The sequence below is a fragment of the Ictidomys tridecemlineatus genome, chromosome X (assembly GCF_052094955.1).
Source record: "Ictidomys tridecemlineatus isolate mIctTri1 chromosome X, mIctTri1.hap1, whole genome shotgun sequence".
NCBI lineage: Eukaryota > Metazoa > Chordata > Mammalia > Rodentia > Sciuridae > Ictidomys > Ictidomys tridecemlineatus.
In genome coordinates this window covers 73,012,160-73,036,576 of record NC_135493.1, presented here as the reverse complement: position 1 = coordinate 73,036,576, position 24,417 = coordinate 73,012,160, and the positions used below count along the sequence as shown (strand labels likewise).

Below are 24,417 nucleotides of genomic sequence, written 5' to 3'. Positions count from 1 at the left end.
TGGTTATAATCCAAAGGACACATAATAACAAGTGTTGATAAGGATGTGAAAAAATTGGAACCAGTGATGGAAATGAAAAAATAGTTTGGTTTAGCCACTATGGAAAATAGTTTAGTGGTTCTGTAATAAATTAAACATATAACATGACCCAGAATTCTACTCCTAGTTATACATCACAAAGAACTGAAAATAGGTATTTAGGACTTGGAGTATGGCTCAGTAGTAGAGCACTTGCTAAGGATGTGTGAAGCCCTGGGATCCCTAGCACTGCAAAAAAAAAAGGTGGGGGGAGGTGGGCAGGGGAGAAAAGAAAGAAAGAACACAAACAGATATTTTTTAAAAAATACATCCCCATGATTATAGCAGCATTATTCTCAACAGCCCAAAGAAAGAAATAATCCAAATTTCCATCATTAGATAAATGAATACACAAAATGAGGCACATACATACCATTGAATATTATTCAGTCATAAAAAAGGAATAAAATTGAAATGTGATGCATGCTACGACATGGATGAACTTTGAAAATATCATGCTAAGTAAAAGAAGACACATACAAAAGGCCAGATATTATGTAATCCCATTTATATGAAGTATATATATATATATAAGTATATATATATAAGTATATATATATAAGTATATATATATAAGTATATTTATATAAGTATATATATATATAAGTATATATATAGTGGCTAAACCAAACTATTTTTTCATTTCCATCACTGGTTCCAATTTTTTCACATCCTTATTAACACTTGTTATTATATGTCCTTTGGATTATAACCAAAGTGATATCTAATTGATTTGCACTTCCCTAAAGATAATGGTATTTTGCATATTTTCTTGTGCTTATTGACTACTTGTATGGGAGAAAGGTCCATTAAAATCAGGTAAATCTATATAGGTAGTAGATTAATAGTTAAAAGTAGATTGGTGGGGCTGGGGTTGTGGCTCAGTGGTAGAGTACTCGCTTAGCGCAGGTTGAGGCACTGGGTTCAATCCTCAGCACCACATAAAAATAAATGAATAAAAATAAAGGCATTGTGTCCACCTACATCTAAAAATATTTTTAAAAAGTAGACTGGTGTTTGAGAGTGCTGGGGGAAGGAATAATTATGGTTTAACTGCTCATGGGTGCAGGGTTTCTTTTTGGGGCAATGAAAATGTTCCTAAATTAGGTAGTGGTAATATTGTACAACTCTGTGAATACATAAGAATCAATTAATCATACACTTTCAAAGGATGGATTTTATATGTGAATTATATCTCAATTATGAAATTTTAATCATTAAAGTCAATAAATATTCACTGAGGAACATTAATAAATGAAAAAAGTTATTACTACTAAATTCATCAAATGTTTTTCTCTGCTTATTATCAATTTTTCATAATAGAAAAAAAGAATAAAGGAACAGACAGTATCAATCATAACAGAGAAGCAAAATATGATTAGAACAAAAAGTCCCACTAAATTTTGCAATGTGGAAGTCACTGGTGACCTTACATAGTACAGATCCCAGTGAGGAAGATAAAGAAACCAATCTACTGGAAGACGAAGAATCAATAAGTGGTTAAAATGTAAAGACATCAAGTTTACTCAATTAGTTTCAAAATGGAAAATAGCATAACATTAGAATCATGTTGGGTCAAAGAACCCCCCCCAACATATATATATTTTGGTGTGCGCATGACTGTATGAATGAAAGACATTTGAGAGACACTAACAATAAAGGAGAAGAAGAAAATGACCAAGAGAAAGGACTATGAAAAACAGAGGGAAAAGGATTCAAAGTCCAAGTGAAAGTGCTGGTCTTGAAGCAAAGGAACGCACTCTCTCTATGCAAATAATAGTAAAAACAAGAGTGGGTATAAGTGAAGTTCAATCTGTAAGTGTCAGTATGAACTGATAGTCTTGATTTGTTCAATGAGGTAGGAACCAAATTTAACAGCTGAAAGTGTGAATATGTATTAGAGCAGGAGCCTTGAGAACCAAAGTGAAAATATGAAATTGTTACTGAGATCAGAAGATTGAGTTAATCAGGTTCAAAGAGAGAAAGATGGCTAAGTAGTAACAAAACACCCAACAGAAGCTGGAACCTGAATTGGTAGTGGCTCTAATCTATTATTCTCTTCAATCCTACTCAATAGTCTTTCATGTTAGAATTGATAAAGTCAAATGGGAGGGCTTATCCTGGTCTGGGTTTTTATTGAGGCAGGGAGGCAAGGAGGCAAGGAGACATGGAGACAAGGAGTCAAGGGACTTGAGGGTAAGCAAAAGTGTGATTGGAGCGATGGGTTACAGGATATAGACCAGTAAAATAAGATGTCAGGCTAGTCCCAAAAAAGAACAGAAGCTGGTTGACCTTATTTCACATGACACTGCTCTTTAGTTTCATGGTGGTTATAAGACAAGGTTCTCATCATTTTGGCTTTTATTGTGGGATATAAGAACCTACATTTCCAATGTCACCAAGATGTCATCTAATAATGAAAAGGGACTCCTCCAAAAGGAAACTACATTGCTATTAGGGAATGGAATGGCAAATGAATAATAATTTCATATGATGTGGTGGCATACTATTCCAAGAAGTATCATAAGATTATAAACTGTTAAGGATCAAATAGGGTCAGTCCATAGGCTCTAAGCCTTTACCCACATCCACCCTCCATTCTAATGTCTCCAAGTCTTTGTTTATGCTTCTCACTCTGCCCAGAATACTCATTCCCAATTTCAACCTTTGTTTCTAGCTTTTTAACTGCTGTGACTAAAAGATCTGACCAGAACAACTTTAAAGGAGGAAGAGTTTATTTGAGGGCTCACTGTTTCCAGAGGTCTTAGTCCATAGAAAGCTGGCTCCATTCCTCGGGGCTCAAGGTGAAGCAGATCATCATGGTGGGGAGGGTGGCAGAGGGAAGCAGCTCATGTGATGATCAGGAAGCAGAGAGAGAGAGAGAGGTCTCCACTGGCCAAATACAAATATATACCCCCAAGCCATGCTCCAATTCCTACTCCCTACCACTTCAGTTACCACTCATTAATCTCTATCACTGGATTAATTCACTGATTGGGTTAAGGCTTTCATGACCCAATCATTTCTCCTCTGAACCTTCTTGCATTGTCTCACATGTGAGCTTTTGGAGGACACCTCACATCCAAACCATAACATACCCTGTCTCTAATATCAGGAGCTCATTTTTATCTTGCTATCTCCTATAATGCCAGGTACAGTGTCTGGCAATGTCACAAATGCAGATTTAGTTCAGAGGAAATAGAAAAAAATCACTAAGGGAAAAATGATCAGGGAAGGCTTTACAGGAAAAGTGTGACATTTAAGCTGTCCTTAAAGATAAGGAATATGCTATCATCAAAAAGATAATTTTAACAGGGGAAATGACATGTGACAATGAATGGAGGAATAGGCAGTAACTCAATATATATAAAACTAAGGGTTCCTATTATAACAGTACATAATCCTGGCAAACCAACGATGATCTGTGTCTTTTTAAATATATTTTTATTGGTGCATTATAATTACATATAATAGTGAGATTTGTTGTTGCATTCTCAAACATGCACACAATATAACAATATAATTATTGATGTGGGTCTTGAATTTAGCATTTGGACCAAATGTATTAAGCCACTAATTCTCAGAGGTTAGAGGAGAGACAGGGAAAATATAGGGAAAAAGCAATGGAGCTTCTATTCAGTTGTAATGATAAAACTGCTAATGTTAAAAAGTACCAACTTAGGGCTGGGGTTATGGCTCAGTGGTAGGGCACTCGTCTGGCATGTGTGAGGCATTGGGTTTGATCCTCAGCATCATATAAAAAAATAAATAAACAAAATAAAGATATTGTGTCCATGTAAAACTAAAAAAAATGTTTTAAAAAGTACCAACTTTAATCTCCAACATTTTGCAATGAAGCAACTGAGAGCCAAAAAGATTAAATTACCTACCTAAGGAGACACAACTTAACTAGGGAGAATAAGTTCAAAACTACAATTAGAACCACTGTCTCTCAATTTCCACTCTAGTTCTCCTTCTACCACATACAGAAAGAAACTGTCAGATAGCCAGACTGAGAGAGAGCATTCATAAATACAAAAAGGAAATACAACATAAAGGCATGTGGCTTGAAGAAATATAGTACCATTATCAATCCCTGTGAATTTATCCCAACAGACAGAGCAAGTATATGGAAAATATAAAGTAACAATGAGAATAAGTTTTACACAACTGAGACAGGCAGATTTATTGATAAATCCTCTAAGAAATAACTGTATAGATTTATACTTTTCACATATATTTGTATTTGATCTTCAGAGAAACACTGAAGGAGACAGGAAAGTTATTATCTTTCCCTTTTTTACAAATAAGGACATTGAAATATGCTAATTGGTTAAGAGCCAGAATTCATCCCATTACTTTTTCCACAACCTTCAAAACACAGAAAATCTCCAAAATACACCAAAACAAGCATGAGACACACTAGTTTACAGGTAAAAGCTAGATTTATTCAAGTGAATAAGTAAGTAAAGTCAAGGGCTGAGTGGAAAATGGGTTAACTGGGAATGTGAACAGGTAGGTTATGAAATAATAGTACTATATGCTCCCACATTTTTAATTGTGAATACTATTTCTTCAGAGTAATTATTTGTTGAACTCAATAATTTAGTGGCAGGAATTTTAATCTACACATGCACTGTCTGTGATTAGTAAATATACCTTTATTAAGTCAACATCCTCAGGTTACAAACCATGTTTCACAAGCCCTGCTAGAAATAGGAAAAACACTGAAATTGCTCTTCCTGGGATGATGTCAAACAGCAAACTTATATTACCTTCATGGCCGTGACATATAACAGTGCATCTTTTAGTGGAAACATTCCTAGTGTTTAACACTTAATTGCAAACACAGACAAACAGAAATCATTCTCTCCATCCCCTCCCCCCACCCTCTCTCTCTCTCTCTGTGTCTCTCTCTCTCTCACACACACACACACACACACATAACCACAAACCTGGCTTTTGCCTAGGCCTTTGTTATTTGAAACACTGACCCATTTTTTGTGATATAAGATGCAGAAGACCTTAAGGTCTTACTCATATTGACACACACACACACACACACACACACACACACACACATATACATATATATAATATTTTAATTTAAGTTGAAAAATATTTAATATTTAAAAATATTTAGAAATATTTTATTTTTAAAAAAATTTAAAAATATTTTTAATTGTAGATTGGCCCAATACATATTTATCTTTATTGTGGTGCTGAGGATCGAACCCTGTGCCTCACACATGCCAGACGAGTGCACTACACTGAGCCATAATCTCAGTCCCTCATATTGATTCATTTCTACTGAGATATTAAGAATGCAAAGAAGGTTAGAGATCTCTGATATCTAATAGGAGTTAGTGAGAAACGTGTAACCTAAAATGAAACTTGAGTATGGAGCCTCTTAAAACCTGGCAAATCAATTGGAATTTGAAGGCCAAAAAATTGAGGTACCTTCAGACAGCAGGGAGAAATGAATACCAATGACATTGTAAAGGCAAGGACTTGATACATTGAGGAAATCAATAAGTATAATAGTATGTCAAAGTGGAATATGAATATCTGCAACATGGAATGCTTTTAAAGATTTGAAGGAGAACAATGAGTTAGGGGAGGACGCTCCAGAGTCCAATATACTTCCTGTAAGAATACCTGGCTTTAAGCAGGTCTCTAAAGAAGCCATAAGAAAGAATTTTATTAATAATTACTTTAAAGTAGTATGATGTCTTCCCCCACATTCAATGTGTACAACAGTGTTTTAGAATCCAATATGGGGGGAAATATCAGATTCAATTAGGTATTTAACAAAAGGACAGATTACTGTTACAGGTGTAGGAGATACAAGGAAGTGTAAAGTCTTGGTCTCTGCCTTCGAAAATATTACCATCTTAGTTAAGGTAACAAGATAATCTACAGCAAAGTGGTGCCAAATGAGGAGTTTAGAAAAGTGATGAGACAGATTAATGGGTCAGGAAGAATTTACCAAGTGGTTAAGGTTTAAGTTGAGTTTTGAAGGACTTGGAGAGCTCCAAGAGACAGGTTGGAAGGGAGGATATTCAACTTTGGGAAACAGGTCTGTCAGTGTACCAATCTGGATGAAACAGGACTAAATAGAGAGAAACTAAAAGAATGGCAGAACAGTGCAAATATGAATTCACAGAGAATCGGAAGGCCAGTTTAAGAAGTTTGAGTTGGTTGCAGTGGCACACACTTATAATCCTAACTTTTGGGGAACAAGGAAGGAGGACTGCAACTTTGTGAAGAGCCTGGGCAAAAGGCTGGAGGTGCAGCTCAGTGGTAGAACACTTGCCTAGCATGTGTGAGGTCTGGGGTTCAATCCCCAGTACTGGGGTGGAGGAGGGAAAGCAAAAAGAGAAAAAGAAAAAATGAATTTTGAACTTAAGTGGGGTGGTAGCACAGATCTGCAGTCCTAATTACTTGAGATGCTGAGGCAGAAGGACTGCTTGAGCCTAGGAGTTTCAGGCCTGTCTAAGCAACATAGCAAGAGCCTGACTCCACAAAGAATATTGAATTTCATTCTATTGGGGACATAGCAAAGATTTCTGAGGAGGGGGATGACATGACTCCGTGGCTCTTAGAAACAATAGTCTAGCTGAGGTGTGTTTATGAAGTAAAGAACAAAGCAATTCTCAGCTATATAGCCACTGCAGGTCAGAGATAATAAGGATCTGTGAAAGAATCTGATTTCCTTGGTTGAGAGAGAACTTAAAGATTATCTAAGCTAAACAATGAGAGTGGTATCAGTAGAAACAGAAAGAAAGGGGGTGGTGTAAGAGAACATTAAAAAATCAACATCACAAACCAGGCATGGCAGCACCACCTGTAATCCTGGTGACTTGAGGGGCTGAGGAAGGAGGATCATGAGTTCAAGGCCAGCCTCGGCAATTTAGCAAGACTTTGTCTTGAAATAAAAAATAAAAGGGCTGGCAGTATAGTTCAGTAGTAGAGTGTCCCTGGGTTCAATTCCCAGTACAGTGGAGGAAAAAATAAACCAACTTTCTTATGTAAGAAACTCTTCCCCATCTTAACCATCTAGACAATTTAGCAAAAGTGTTCTAGAATCATCCACTGCTTCTAGGCACAGAGCCTTTTGGACTGATCTAAAACTCTTAGCAATGTTCAAGCTTTTACTGCCCTTGTAGACCATTGGTGTGGCTGGATGAAATAAGAATAACGATCCACAAACCACAGAATAAAATTCAAAAGTAATCTCCTTTAAAAAATCAATTTCATTGTGGCTGTCTGGTTTCAACCCCTGCTATCTGCCATCACTCCAATAAAAATTACTCTTCATCTCTGAAGTGCAGGCCCATTGACAGGTGGATGTACATGGAGAAAATTACTCAGCAACCTATTATTTTAAAGTGGTTTCAGCAGCTAGCAGCAGGGAAGTCCCTAGGATGTCATAAAAGACAGGGAACCACCCTCTCTCTTGGCTACTCCAAGCATACAGCACTATCATCTGGCTGAAGAACTGACAACAGAAATCTATTTCCTCTCTCCCCAAAAGACACAGAGTTTATGAATTGAGTTTCCAAGTAGTATTCCACAGAAATGTTTACTAAGCATAAACTACCACTCAAATTCATGGGTCAATGGTCTTCAAAGGTAGGTCCGGTAATTACAGATAATAAAGACTTAATAATCTGTAAAAGGGAAACTGAAATTAGATGCATGGAAAGAATCTTATCTTGTTTATACTCTTCTTTTACTTCTTCCTTTAGAGCAGTAGTTCTCAAATGAAGTTGAGAAATAGCATCATCTGAGAAGACTTTATTCCAAACTATATATGCCCATGATCCCATTGTAAATACTCTGATGATGTATGTCTGGGTATAACCAGAGACATGTGTTTTTGAAAAAGTTCTCCAGCCAAGACTAATATGTACCCCTAGTAAAGAACTACTTTCAGCCAGGTGCAGTGGCACATGCCTATAATCCCAGCAGTTTAGGAGCTATGCCAGGAGGATAAAATGTTTAAGGTAGCCTCAGCAACTTAGTGAGACTCTGTCTCAAAATAAAAAACAAAATGGCTGGAGCTGTAGTTCAATGGTAAAGCACCCCTGGGTTCAATCCTCAGTACCAAAAGAAAAAAAAAACAAACTCTTTCACAGATGATTTGTATGATATGATATATATTTTAACCCTACAACTCTGAAAATAATTCTTGGTAGTATATGAGAATTGGGTATTTCCATCAGAAAGAGAGGAAGAGGGGAAGAAAGAGAAAAGTAGGGAGAGAGGGAAAGAAAGATGAAAAGAAAAAGAGAAAGGGAAACAATTTTGAGCTAAGATTCTCAATTCCTGCTCACTCTAGTTCAAGTAGCCACCGGACACTTTATCATTCCATTTTGTGTTTTTTGTGTTGTTATAGTAGAATACCACAGACTGGGTAATTTATAAAGAAATTAAAATTTATTTATCATAGCTCTGATGGCTGGAAAGTACAAAAGCATGGTTCCTGCATCTGACAAGAACCTTTATGTTGCATCATCCCATTATGCAACGTGGAAGGTCAAGAGCACGTAAAACAAAAAGACAATGGGAGCCCATCTTATCCCTAATTAGGAGCCCACTCTCAATATACCTAACCCACTCCTATGATAATTATGTTAATTCATTCAAGAGAGCAGAGCCCTCATTTCCTAATCATCTCATAAAGGTCCCACTTTGAAATAATGTCAGAATGGCAACTTCAACATGAGTTTTAGAGGGGACATTCAAACTATAGTAGACCACATAGATACTCTAGGCTCTAATGACTCTACGCTACTCACAATTCCATAAATCACAGATCTGTAATCTGGAGTACACACCAGAAAAACTGGTAGGGCTTTTTCAAATTATACACTAATAGACTACCATCCCTGAAGCATCTGATCGAGTTGATTGTGGTTTGGGACTCTAGATACATCTATTAGAGGGAGAAAATTCTGGATAATTGGAATGAACGGTCTTAAAGATTCTCTTCTATATCTCTCCTGTAAGGATAGGTACCACTCATAAACAACCAACACATTTTACACATTTATTCATAATTTTCTATGTGCCAGACACTTTTTTAAAACAACAGCTTTATTTAGGTATAATTCATATACCAACAATTTTTTTAGGTACACAAATCAGTGGTCTTTTAGTAAATTTACTGAATTGTGTAACTTCATGATAACTCTTACGTTATTTTCTTTCCTTCAGGTTCCAATGATAACCACCCTGACTGTGGTAAATCAGTTTTAGAATATTTTCATTCTCCCCCATTAAGTGCCCTCATTCCCATCACTCACCACAGACATCCACTTACCTAATTTTGTATCTATATATTTGCCTATTCCGGACATTTCAAACAAATGGAATCATACAATTTGTTTTTTATTACTGGCTTCTTTCACTTAACATAATATTTTTTAGGTTTATCCATGTTGTAACAGGTATATATACTTCATTTCTTTTTATGGTTGAAAAATATTCCATTGTATAGAATAATATACACACTTTGTTTATATATTCATCAGACATTTCAGTTGTTTCCACTTTGGGACTATTATGAATAATACTGCTATGAACATTCATATAGAGGTTCTTGTGTGAAAATGTGTTTTCAATTCCTTTGGGTATATGCCTAGGAATGGAATTGCTGGGTCATAGTAATTCGATGTTAACTTATTAAGGAACAAACTATTTTCCAAAACAGCTACATCATTTTACATTCCCACCAGCAATGTAAGAGGGTTCTCATTTCTCCACATCTCCACTTCTTATTGTCTTTTTCCTTATGGTAATTCTAGAAGATGTGAAATGGTATTTCATTCTAGTTTCAATTTTTTGAGGAAATTATATAATGTTTTCCATAATGGCTGACTAATGTTCATTGCCACCAACAGTGTGGAATGATTCCTTTTTCTTACATTCTTACTAGTACTTACTATCTTTACTCTTCTTGAGATTAGGCATTCTTACCAGAGTCAAACCTTGTAGTTTGACTTCCATATCCCTGATGATTACTGATACTAAACACTCACTTACCACTTATATGTCTTTTGAGCAAAATCTATTTGGTCTACTACCATTTTATTTTTTGCAGTGCTAAGGATTGAACCCAGAATGTGCACATATTAGACAAGTACTTTACCACTGAGCTACATCACCAACCCTTTTTTAAGTTTTATTTTGAGACAGGGTCACACTAAGATGCCCAGGCTGGCCTTGAATTTGCAATCCTACTACCTTAGCCTCCCAAGTAGCTGGGATTAGAGGTATGCACCACTGTGCCCAATTACTGCACATTTCTTAAGTTTATCTATTTGAATGTGGATATTCACTTTTCCTAGCACCATTTGTTGAATAGGATATTTCCTCTCAATAAACTGTCTTGGTACTTTTTTCAAAATTCAATTGAGTGCTGGGATTGTAGCTTAATCATAGAGCACTTGCCTAGCACATGTGAAGCACTGGGTTCAATCCTCAGCACCATATAAATAAATAAATAAAATAAAGGTATTATGTCCATCTACAACAAAAAATATTTTTAAAAAAATTCAATTAATTGCCATGTGTGGTGGCTCACACCTCTAATCTCAACTACATTGGAAGCTGAAGCAGGAGGATCACAAGTTTGTAGCCAGCCTAGGCAAAATAAAATTTTAAAAGGCCATGGGAATATCCCAGTGGCAAAGCACTTGCCTAGCATATATGAGGCCCAGTGGGTTCAATCCCCACTACTGAGCATCATAATAACAATACATCAATTAATTATAATGTAAGATTTATTTCTTTCTGGATACTCAATTCTGTTCCATTGATCTATATGCCTATTCTTATGCTGGTACCATACTATCTTTTTTTAAGAGAGAGAGAGAGAGAGAGAGAGAGAGAGAGAGAGAGAGAGAGAGAGAATTTTTTAATATTTATTTTTTAGTTTTCGGTGGACACAACATCTTTATTTTATTTTTATGTGGTGCTGAGGATCGAACCCAGCGCCTCACGCATGCCAGGCGAGCACATTACTGCTTGAGCCACCTCCTCAGCCCCATACTATCTTAATAACTGTAGCTTTGTTAAAACTGAGTTGCTGTTTCCTGAAAACGTCATGTTCTATTTCACCTCCAGGTGATTACACATGATGTTCCTACTGCCTAAAACAGTCTTATCCTGCTTAATTCTTACTTATTTTCCAGGATCAAGCTCAGAAATGGTTTGTCAAGAAAATCTTTCCTTGATTTCAAATGTTTGGGTTAGGTACTCTAGACCATCCTATTATTAACCCTATCATTGCACCACCAATTTGTATTGTACTTGAAGGTTTACAATCCTCCATGATTGCAGGAGTCCCCTCTAACCCATTCAACAGTCACATCTCCACTGCTTTGTACAGTGCATGATACATAAAGATGATCATCATATATTTGTTGAAGAAATCAGCTGATTCTGTTTCTAATAACGAATGCATAAGTAATTTGAACTAAATTTCCTGCTGAAAACCACAAGAAAATTGGGGTAAGATATAAATTACATGTCATATCATCATTAAAAGGCAATGCAGCCAAGAAGAGTGGCACATACCTGTAATCCCAGCTGCTGGGGAAGCTGAGGCAGGAGGACTACTTGAACCCAGTAGTTTGAGGCCTGCCTCAGCAACATAGCGAAACCCCATCTCAAAACAAGCAAACAGAAAGCAATGCAGTATTATGGAGCCAAGATGTTGAATAAAAAGAAAACACCAAGAAGTTGTTTTTCTGTTACAGTCACTGGCTGATTATAGAAGAGCCAGCTGAGATAGCAAAGCTTTTGACAGATTCATAAAGCTAAGAGTACAGAAATTGTAATTCAGGACACATTGAGGAAGGGGAACGCTAGAAAACCCCTTAAGCTTTGAGTTCTAATTTAGAAGGGATAGAAGGGATAGATGCTAAAAAGAAGGGTAAATCAACCTTCATTTGGCCTGAAGCCCACTTCATAGTATCTCAATCTCAAGCATGAACCCTTTCTGGATAAAAATAAGTGAGGCCTCAAACAATCTCTACTATAATTTTTCATATACAATATTTGTTATTATCAAAACTAATAAGACATATTAAGAAACAGCCAAAGTAATAGAAGAACAAGATATGCAATATATAATAGAAACACACTCTCAAGGATTGGGATAATTGTTATCACATGGAGATTATTACATAATTATGATTAATACTTTCAAAAAGAAAAGATTTGGGGGCTTGGGTTTTGGCTCAGAGGTAGAGCACTCACCTGGCACATGCAAGGCGCTGGGTTTGATCCTCAGCACCACATAAAAATAAATAAATAAAATAAAGGTACTGTGTCCAACTACATCTATAAAAACTATTTTAAAAAAAGATGGTGGAATGAGATAGATATTATTACCCTAAGTACATGTATGAAGACACCAATGGTGTGAAGATGCTTTGTATCCAACCAGATATAAGAAAACTTGTGCTCTATATATGTAATAAGAATTATAATGCATTCTGCTGTCATATATAACAAATTAGAATAAAAAATAAATTAAAAAATATTTGATTCTGAGTTTTGACAAAGAACTGAGCACTATTCTAAAAAAAATAACCAGGGGCTAGGATGTAGCTCTGTGGTAAAGTCTTGCCTAGATTCAATCCCCAGCACCACAAATAAAGGAACCAAAGAAAATAAAAATATATGTGATAAACATGGTGGCACATGCCTATAATCTCAGCTTCTTGGGAAGCTAAGGCAGAAGAATCACAAGTTTAAGACCAGCCTTGGCAACATTACGAGATCCTGTTAACCCCCCTCAAAAAATATATATGCGCATATATACACATATAGATACACACATATATGTACGTGTATACATATATACGTATGTGTGTGTGTGTGTGTGTGTGTGTGTGTGTGTGTGTGTGGGTGGGTGGCAGATGATACTCAGAACTCAATGGGTGAGTTTAATAGATTATACAAAGGTGAAAAAAGAATTAATGAATTATAAGGTAGATCAGAAAAATATCTAGAATAAGTACAGAGAGGAAAAGAATATCAAAATATAAAAAAAAGTATGAAAGAGATATAACAGATGCTGAGAAAATACCTACAAGTTTGCTATAGGCTAAATGTGTCTCCCCAAAATGCATATGTTGAAACCAAATTATCAGTATGGTGATATTAGGAAGTGAGGCCTTTGGGAGGTGATTAAATTATGAATACATTCTCTTCATGAATGAGATTAGCTTCCTTACAAAATAGTCCCAAGGGAACACTTTCATCCCTTACATCATGTAAGGATACAGCAAAAAAGTACTATTCTATAAACTAGGAAGTAGACCCTCACAAAACACCAAATCTGTCAGTGCCTTGATCTTGAAATTCCCAACCTCTGAAACTGTCAGCAATAAATACCTACTGTTTATAAGTCACTGAGTTTATAGTATTTTGTTAGAGCAGCCCAAATAGACCAAACTAAGACAAAATAGTAACTGAATTTTTTAAAATAAAGAGAATAAGGTACTAAGGGGGGCTGAGGTAGGAGAATCTCAAGTTCAAGGTGAGTCTCAGCAACTTAGTGAGACCCTATCTCAAAATAAAAAAATAAAAATGTTAAGTACAAAGGGCTGGGAACATGGCTTGTGGTAGAACAACCCTGGTTTAATCCCCAGTACTTATAAAAAGTCGATTTTCTTCAAAGAAGCAAATATAAAATTTTCAGCTATTTCCCAGCAGGAATAATGGAAGCCAGTAGGCAATAACATGGTATCTTCAAACTTCTGAAAGAAAAAAAAAACTACTAACCTAGAAAAATTATCAATAGTAGACACATACTAAAGGACATGTTAAAGGGTGTTATCAGAGCAGAAGGACATTATCCCAAATAGAAACTTGGGAAGGAATTAAGGAATGAAAAGTAATTTAAAAAGTAAACATAGGAGAAATGTAAATGAATTTGATTATAAAACAACAATAATGTCTTTTGTGGACTAAATGGCTGTATGATTTAATGGTTTATTTCACTTAGCATAATGTCTTCTAGATTCATCCATATTGTCACAAAAGGCAGGGTTTCCTTTTTAAGGCTTAATATTATTGTATTGTGTGTATATACCACATTTGTTATCCATTCATCCATTGGTGGACATATATCTTGCCTATTGTAAATAGCACTACAACGAACATGGGAGTGCAGATGTCTCTTCCATACATTTCATTTGTTTTGTATATATACCTAGAAGTAGAATTGTTGGATCATATGATGACTGTACTAATTTATATTCCTACCAAGAGTGTGTGAGGGCTCCCCTTATTTTTATCTCTTCACCAACACTGGTGATCTTCCTTTTTTTGTTTTGTTTTGTTTTTGGTGGAGGGCAGGTACTAGGATATGGAAACCAGAGCCTTGCACATGCTAGTCAAGTGCTCTAACTTTTTTTGTTTTGTTTTGTTTTGTTTTGAGACAGGGTCTCTAATGTGCTCAGGTTGGCCTTGAATTTGTGAACCTCCTACCACAGCCTCCCGAGTCACTGGGGTTGTAAGTGTCTACCACTGCACCTGGCTCTTCCATCTTTTTTTTAATGGTCATTATAACAACTATTAGGTGATACCTCATTGTGGTTTTGATTTACATTTCCCTGATAATTAGTGACACTGAGCATTATTTTCATATGATTATTGTATGTCTTCTTTTAAGAAATGTTTATTCAGGCCCTTTGCACACATTCTAATTGGGTTATTTGTTTTCTTGGTATTGAGTTGTTTGAACTTTTATATTTTGGATATTAATCCCTTATGTTTATGCAAATATATTCTATTCTATATGTTGTCTCTTCACTTTGTTGATTGTTTTCTTTGATGTGCAGAAGCTTTCCGTTTGATGTAATCTCATTTTTCTATTTTTGCTCTTGTTGTCTGTGCTTTTGGGGTTGTATCCAAAAAATCACTGCCCAGACTGATGTCACGGAGCTTTTCCCCTATGCTTTCTTCTAGTAGTTTTATGGTTTCAAGTCATACTTTAATCTATTTTGAGTTGATTTTTATATTGTGTAAGATAAGGATCTAACTTCATGATTTTGAATGTGGATAGCCAGTTTTCCCTGTAGCATTTATTGAAGAAATTGTCCTTTCCCCATTGTGTGTTCTTGGCACCTTTGTAAAAAAAAATCAATTGACCATAAATGCATCGATTTATTTCCAGGCTCTCTATTGTGTTCCATCGATCTATGTGTCTGTTTTTATGCCAGTACCACGCTGTTTGATGTCTGTAGCTTTGTAGTACATTTTGAAGTCAGGTAGTGTGGTGTTTTCAGCTTTGCTTTTTTGTTGTTGTTATTATTGCTGTTTTATGTTGCTTAGGGTTTAGTTTTGGGGTTTTAGGTTTTTAGTTTTGTTTAGTTTGCTTAATATTACTTTGGTTATTTGAGATATTTTGTGCTTATATACAAATTTTAGCACTGTTTTTTTCAATTTCTATGACAAATATCATTTGATGGAAATTGCACTGAATTGGCAAATCTCTCTGGGTAATATAGACATTTTAACAATATTAATTCTTCCAATCTATGAACACAAACAATCTTTCCATTTGTTTGTGTCTTCTTCAATTTCTTTTATCAATGTTTTATGAGTTTTCAGTATACAGGTCTATCATCTCCTTAGTTAAATTTTATTTCTAAGTATTCTTTGGCATATATGTCTTAAATTCCTGAATCTAGTGAGATATCAAATATAGTATTTAATCCCTCCCCAGGGCAAAATGACTTCACTACTTCTACCAAACATTTAAGGAAGAAACATTATCAAAATTACATAAGCTTTTATAGTCAAAACATTAAAAACAAACATTTTTAGCTACTGTAAGGACAACATAACCTTGATATCCAAACTTGATAATAAAAGAAAATTGTATGCTAAACTTACTCATAAATATAGATGCAAGGATCCTAAATTTCATTTCTTTTGGATATATACCTAGTAGTAGAATTGTTGGATCACATGATGGCTGTACTAATTTATATTCCCACCAAGAGTGTGCAAAATGTTAGCAAAACAAATTCAGCCATATATAAACTGAATAAGACATTAGGAATAAATAGGGTTTTTCCTAGGGTGCAAGTTTAATTCCACATTAATACATTAAAGGAGAAAAATCATATGTTATCTCAATACATGCAAGAAAACCATGATTTTACAATGATACAGGAGATCATGAATAAAGCAAAACTCTTAGTAAGCTAGGGTTAGAAGAGAACTTTTTAAATTGATAAAGGTTACCTTAAAATAACTAATAAGAACAATAAAACTACAAGAATCATTAAGTAACAGTGAAATGTTAAGATTTCTCTCCAAAACTGAAAAGAGAAAAAGGAAGCCTTGATATCACTACTTTTAAAAAAAAATTTTTATACCTTTATTTTATTTATTTATTTATACATGGTACTGAGGATCGAACCCAGGGCCTCACATGTACTAGGTGAGCACTCCACTGCTAAGCCACAACCCCAGCATCCCGATATCACTACTTTTTAAAAAGGGTACAGAGGATTGAACCCATGGGCCTGTTACCACTGTGCTACATCCACAGCCCTGATTTTTTTTTTTTTTAATTTTGAGACGGTCTCACTAAGTTGCTGAAGCTATTCTTGAACTTGAGATCCTTTTGCCTCAGTCTTCCCATGTGCTGGGATTTCAGGTGTGTGCCACTGCACCCAGCTTTGCTATCCTACATCTATTTACCATTATTCCAATAGTTCAATAAGGTAAGAAAGCCACTAAAATAAGGTAAGAAATGAATTTCTTAAAATATATAATTTGGAAAGGAAAATAATAAATTTTTTAATTATCATTTTTCACAAGCCATTTGATAGTATTTTGGAAAATTCAAAAGAACATACAGATATAAGAGTAATAAAAGAATTCATCAAGTCTCTGTATACAAAGTCAATATATAAAAATAAACTAGATTTCTAAACATCAGAAATAATCAATTAAAATTAGATTAAAATTATATATACCCCCAGGTTGAGTTTTCTATGAAGCAGAATGAAAGACATAGAATATCACATAGGGCTTTTATTAGGAAGAGTTTATGGGATCAACACATATGTAAGAGAAGGGAAAATATTAGTCCCCAAAAAGCCATAGCCAACTTCATAGTTAGTTCTTGACTAGATATGGCCCTCTGAAGATTTCCCAATTTGACAGAAAGGGAAAGGAATTTATATGAACATTACTTTGTCATTGAATGCAAATTGCCCTGGAAGAGGCTTCTCCCTGGGTGAAACAGTTTTCCTCAACCAAGGAATACTCAAAAGAGCACTCTTTACTGAGACTGGACTTCAACAATTGAGGGAATGAGTCCTTAATTCTTAAAATAGGATTTGGATTGTGGATCACAATATCCACCATAGATAACATCTATAATGGCATAAAAATAAACAAAAAACTTAGAATAAGTATATTCAAACTTAGAATAAGTATATACCTAACCTCTACAGAAATGTAAATTAAAAAAGTATTATCAAGAAAAAATAAAGAAAAGCTACAAAAATCCCAACAGGTTTATTTTTTGTGTTTCTGTATGGGACATGCTGACAAGCTGATTCTACAATACCCATGGAAATGCAAAGGGCCAAGGGTCAAGAATATTCAATATATTGCGGGGGGGGGGGGACCAGGAATTGTACTCAGGGGCACTTGGCCACTGAGCCACAACCCCAGCCCTATTTTGTATTTTATTTAGAGACAGGGTCTCACTGAGTTGCTTAATGCCTAGCTTTTGCTGAGGCTGGTTTTGAACTTACAAATCCTTCTGACTCAGCCTCTTGAGCCATTGGGATTATAGGCATGCACCACCATGCCCAGCTTTTCGATATATTTTTTTAAGATTTTTTGAAAGATGGACACAATATCTTTATTTTGTTTATTTATTTATTTTTATGTGGTGCTGAGGATCAAACCCAGTACCTCACATGTGTGAGGCAAGTGCTCTACTGCTGAGCTATAACCCCAACCCCTTCAAAATACTTTTAAAGAAAGGAAACAAGATGAATGGACTTGCTTTTCCAAATATCAAGAGTTTATTATAGCATCCAGTGATAAAGACTGTGGTATTTGTGTGCTGCTGTTTGTCCCTTAAGGTTTTATGTACTGGAGACTTTATATGCAGTGTGGCAGTATGGAGATGGTGGAATCTTTAACAGTTGAGACCTAGTGTGAATTAGGTCATTGTTGGTGCTGCTTTCAGGAGGGATTATTGTTTTTCTTGAAGACTGAGTTAGTTCTCACCAGAGTAGTTTATTATGCAGTGATGCAACCTCATGCACACTTCTCTGCCATGTTATGACTCGTCCAAGGGGCCTCCACCAGAGCCAAGCAGATGCTGGTACAATGCTCTTGAATTTACAAGACTGTGAGCTAAATAAACCTCTTTTCTTTATTTATTCAAAATTTATTTTTTCTTTTATTTATTCAAAAAAATCCAACGTTGGGCTGGGGGTGTGGCTCAGTGGTAGAGTACTAGCCTAGCACATGCAAGGCCCTGGGTTTGATCCTCAGCACCAATAAAAATAAATAAATAAAATAAAGGTATGATATCCAACTACAATTAAAAAATAAATATTTTAAAAAATCTAACTTCAGTTATTTTATTATAGTGACATAAACTGGATTAATGACCAACAGAAGACAACAAATCTTTCTAAAACCACCTTGCATGTATGCAGACACTTTAATTATAACAAAGGTGAAAATGTAGAGAAGTAGAGAAAAATCTTTATTTATATGGAAAGAAGTGGAGCTTGATTTCTATGTCTCATCATACACAAAAATTGGTCCTAGGTGGATTGTAGCTCTGAATTTGAGTGGCAAAAGGAGGATAAAGCTTCTAGAGGATAATACAGGAGACTGACTATGTATACATGATATCAAGTTAGAAATATATTTCTTAAATAAAACAGCAACAAACCCTAATCACAAAAAAATACTGAAAAACATTGACAATTAAAATTAAAGACTTTCGTTCATCAAAGTATACCACAAAGAAAGATAAGCCACAGATTTGGGAATGGTTTGGCAACATAAAAAATACAAAAAATGGTTCATAGCCAGGCCATATAAAGAATTCCTACAAATATATAAGAAACTATCTATAAGAAATGGGCAGACAACTTGACAGAAAAACAAGCAAAAATTATACACACACTTCATAGAACATAAGCAAAAAAATTATACACACACTTCATAGAACATATTCAAAGGAATAACAAAAATATGAAAAAGAGCACAACCTCAATAGTCTTCTGAGAAATGTCAATTAAAATCATGAAATATTACCACAAATCCACCCGCTAAGTCTGGCTGAAAATTTGTGATCCTCTTGACTCAGCCTCCCAAGTTATTGGGATTATAGGAGCATGCCACCATGCCTGGCACACCTAGTTATTTTCGTGATCAATCAGCCTTAACATAAGTATATCAAATCTGGATATACTAATGGTTTATCTAGTTATAACAACAAATGTTTTGTAGAATGTTAAGGCTGACTTTTATGACATCACCTCAGGTAATTAGGAAACAAATCTCAAATACTGAATAAGTACTGAATAAGGTACTGAATAAGTTCTTATTGTTTTAACCATAGTTTAGACTATCACTTGGGGCAATGAGTTGAATGAGATACTACCTTTAATTATCTCCCTCCTAAAATAATTTCCTGGCATTAAAAGGTATCTAATACTAATTTTGTATCTGGCACATCAGACTTTCTATTTACTGAATTGGATTATTAAATTACACCAACATGTTAACCATACTCATCTCTCACTTGATTTGGAAGACTTTGATCATTTCTCTCTCCAGACGAAAAACAACAACTAGGATACACCTCCATCTTTTTGATCAACTTAATTTGGTTTCTGGGGACTTTTATCAGCTGTTAGGTTTTTCTTGAGAAATAGCCACCAAACTTTTCTGTCTGATTATAGGTGAAAATTCACTTTTGATCTTTTACATGGAAAAGATAAGGGTTGTGTTTTGTTGTTGTTGACTCACTTTCTGAGGCTGCCCACTACATTCTTGACCCCTGAGTAGCACAATCACAACTGGACCAACTACTCTGTAGAATGAGCCAGTGATGTATTATTTTTTTATACTGTTTATTGTCTGATTCAGATACTAATAAGATGTCTCTAGCCCTTAAGATTACCTCCACCAAGTATCCAAATAAATCTATAGCTACTCAGCTGCTCCAGCTACAGGAGACAATTATGATTCCAAAAAGTCTGAGGTGACTCTCTCACTTTTTATCATCAGTAACCATACCCTTACTTGGAAGACTTTCTTAATATTTTCCTTGGAGAAACTTTGTTGTTCTTGCTACTTTATATCCTCACTGCACTGACTTCCTTATGTATCTAGTTTTAAAAGCCTTTAAATCAAGTTATGACATTTACAGTGGTTTCTATGATCCATTTTTTGAGTCATAACTGAGAGTCTAGAGCCCATCATCTCCTAAGCATAGATAGGTTTACTTTTGCCTAACTGCAATGACCTTATGCAATGAAGTCCCTCAGACTGTTATGCTCACTAGATCTTGTGAGATATTCCTGTCATTTATTCTTGTCAGCTTGCCTTCATTCCTTGCAGATAAACTGGTGAGAAACCTGAATACATTGCCCATTGGAGGGTGCATAGTTTTATCTTTCTTCCTTTCTATCCAACAGTGCTGTAATAGCAGCTGTTTGGGTTGAAAAACTAAAATATAAAAATATGACCTACGTGGCCAAATCCCACAAGGCTGTTTACTTCCTTATTTATGAATCAGAATCTGTCAGCACAACTTAGAATTTTGACTGTCAGCAGATACTGCAATTAAATGTCCCTCCAAAGCCAGCAGAGGGTGCACCAGAGCACCAGAACTTTTACCCAGGATGTAGTAGTACTAATTTAATAGTCAATCAACTTTTCCTTTATTTATTTATTCATGCATTTATTTATCATATACTAAAACCAATATCCTCTAAAGACACTGAAATTGGATCTAAGCTGGAATTCTTCCAGAGTATACTCTTAAGTCTCCTGAAAGTGAAGATTAGGATGAATAAGGACTACAGGGTTAAACTTAGTCTGGTCAAAATGTAGGTAGAGTAAAACAAAATGACACAAATCTGTGCCCTCTGCTTTGTAAAAGTTCTACTACGGAGCCCCACCCTATTCTGTCTCTCTGCAAAAAAAAAAAAAGGCTCAGTATGTAGAATGCTACATGGGAATGGGCACTGAACTGCAAATTAGGAGAGCAACTCCATCCTAGTTTTGACTCTAGCTATGTGATCTCGGGCAAGTCACTTTCCTCTTAGAGCCTATGTTCTTCAAGGGAATCAAATAAAATGGACTTAGGTGGCCCCTTACAACTCTTAAGAACCTCCAATTCAAAATTGATGTCAACAAACCTAGAGAGCCAGTATCCTTGCTTCTACTGCTCAGAAAGATGAAAACAGTAAAGGACACAAAACACAGTTTTGTTTTAAACCTAGACAAAAGTATTTTAGGGCTACCCAAAGGGCAGGCAACTAAAATGTCATGGCAAACCTGTGAGAGTCTCATGCCATCACAGAAGCCCTAGAGTACAGCTGTCTACTAATCCTCAGTCTATAAACATGGCTCTGTCCATCCTGAATGCCAAAAAGTCTTGGCCACCATTTGACTAAGAAAGATGAATTCCTTCATCTTTTCCCAGAATATCAATGTTCTGCTGCTAAGTATTTCTATTGGGCATGGAGAAGGAGGTAAATAAAGGAACCAGAATCCTGGCTAATTATCATTTACGTACAGTGTTTAAAGTTTCAAGTATGAGAAGCATGTCTGCTGATTCTTTTTTTGATAATCTGTTATATAAGTTGGAGTGTGCTAGCAAGACATTTTAAGGCTCAGGGCAAGTTTACAAGGCACATTGTAAAAAAGAAAAATGACAGTCACAACATCACAGTAAGTTTCATGAATGTGATGCCACTATCAATCATACAACTTTGGATGGAAAGACAAAGTAGCACAAATAAGGTTTAAGAATTGTGACAATGATTTTGGATATAGTAGTAAGTATAGAAGGCTGAGGTCCCTCAACTTGAGGAACTTATTTGCACAACTTGCAGTCTTCTCCAATAAGTACAAATTCACTATTTTCCTTTAACCAGCTCCAAAGGATCACTGGATGCTTCTTCTAAGTTTCACATGTAAGACAAAATATGGCAATCAAGATAATAGTTATATTAACTGCACTAAATTTACTTGAATAAAGAGCTAGGAGAAAGTAGAAACGAAACACCAAAGTTAATGGTATGCTAATAGAGGCACAAACACCCATAAAAATTGAAAAAAAAAAAAAACCTGCACTTGGGAGACTACTCCTGAGTTCCATTGGTAGATTCCTGTTCTTAAGCTAGCAGTAACGAAAGCGCTTCCCTCCCACCTTCCAAAAAGCAACCCCCCCATCCAAATAATAAAAAATAAGTCAGAACCGGCATGCAAAGGGTGAGTTTTATTTCCATAGATTTTTTAAACTGCTGTTCAGAAGTTGTCTAGCAAGACGGCATATTTCTACCAGAATTCCTCAGGGGCGCTGATCCTCACTAGAACGCCGAGGACAATCAGTCTCAAATTGCAGGTAAGTGTGAACAAGCCCACGTTCTGGTCAGCGCACAAGGACCCCGCGCTGAAAGTGCGGTTAAAAGTTGTTTCAACGGGCGTGGAGCAGTTATTTCAGCTGTTTACAACTCCAACTCCAAAGAAGAGTTTGCTAGTGCTGGCATCAATTCTGGACGCGAAAAAACAAGCACCGCGGGCAGAGAATCTCAGCAAGAGCAGAAGGGCCAAGCTGCTCGCCGTTAGTCGGCTAGGGGGGCAGCGCGGGCACCTCCTCGCCGAGCCCGGGCGGGAGCGTCGCCAACTTTTCCCAAGGCAGCACATAGCCCCGGGCGGCAGGCGCAGGCTAGAGTTTCCAAGTCAAGGGGACCTGAGAGAGTCTGAGCGAGCTGACCCAGCGACCCAGGACAGACAACCTGCCCTGGACAACCTCTCTCCGGCTCGTCTGCTCCCTCCCTGGTCCTGCCCTCTAACTTGGTTCCAAGTGGCAGAGTACCCTCCGGGCCTTGCGGTGGAGGGCCCCCGCCCTACTCACCAGGGAAGGGGGCCTCCACCGTCACCGCCGCCCCTACTAGGTGACTCACCTGGTGCCGGTCCTGGGAGTCAGGGGCAAGTGTGGTTTCTCCCGGTTCCAACGGCTGCTGTTGAGGTGACGGGTGCCCAAAGTGGCGGGTGATGGGACCGTCAGGGTCCAGGCCACCGGGGCTGCTCAGGGTGCCAGAGGTGCCAGAGGTGCCCGGGCCGCCAAGGCGGGACTCAGCTCCGCGTTCCCGCCGCAACTCTGACCGCAACTCTAGGTAGCAGCACAACGTCAGCAGGTGGAGGGCCAGCGAGAGGCCAAAGAAACCCAGGAAGAGCCGGCAGCTGTTCCCTTCGCCCGCCCGGGCAGGGGCCCCGCGACAGCCGCAGCCTGGGTTCCCCCGCTCCCGTGGCGCTGCCGCAGGCAGGGGTTCCCTGCGCTCTACCTCAGGGTAGCCCATGGCCTCCGGAGACACCCACTCTCTGAGGCCCGGGAGCCGCTGCGTCTGCCTCTGCCGTTCACAACCCCTGACAGGCGACTACTGTCCTGCCATCGGCTGGGGGCTGCAGGGACCCGTGCCTGCGCGACGGTGGCTGGGCGGGACGGAACAGGGAGCAGCCGCATGTGCAGCTCCACTCCGAGGGGTGGGAAAGGGAGGAGGAGGGGCGGGAGAGAGGGGCGGCTCCGCCCGCCGAGGGAATGAGGGAGGAGGTCCCGGTCGACCCCGCCCCATCCCTCAAGGGGCTGCCAGGACGCCCAACCACTGAGCCCGCCAAGCCTCGGCGCCCCGCCCCTTGCCGTTCTACCCGGGCCTCTGGCCGCGGGGCGGGGCCTGGGGGCGTGAGAGTTCGCCTCTCCCTGAGGGCCCCACCCAGCTCTTCCCGCTTGCCCCATACCAGTTGGTGATTCCTGCTGTCGCTCATCTCTGGACTCCGCCCCGGTTTAACCCTTTAGCGCCAGTACGGGGGAGGGAAGGGGGGCTGAGAAGAATTTTGGAACCTTGGAAGGAAGGTACAGCAAAGAAAAGGAGGCAGGAACTAGCATTAATAGAAATGTTTGCAATTAACTGCAGTTGTTAATAACATCATCCAGTACTTATCTGTTGCTTTCAATCTTCAAAGCGTTTAACAGACGTTAAACTAATTAAAACAGTTCTGGGTTTGGAATGAAACCATGCCTGC

General features: G+C 37.4%; 1 protein-coding gene across 9 annotated transcripts in view; it reads right to left on the bottom strand.

Annotated features, from left to right (window-relative positions):
• Eda (ectodysplasin A) overlaps nucleotides 1–23,915 on the bottom strand; it is a 318,888-nt gene extending 294,973 nt beyond the window's left edge. For 3 of the 9 annotated variants that reach the window (XM_040282087.2, XM_078034650.1, XM_040282100.2), the window contains exon 1: nucleotides 23,301–23,910. In XM_040282087.2, coding sequence (XP_040138021.1) covers nucleotides 23,301–23,696 — 396 coding nt within the window. In that variant the 5' untranslated portion in view covers nucleotides 23,697–23,910. Of the gene's footprint in view, nucleotides 1–22,592; nucleotides 22,889–23,300 lie in introns of those variants that run through there. The other 6 variants (XM_078034652.1, XM_078034653.1, XR_013431785.1 and 3 more) reach the window with 6 other exon arrangements.
• Between the last annotated feature and the right edge of the window lie 502 nt (nucleotides 23,916–24,417).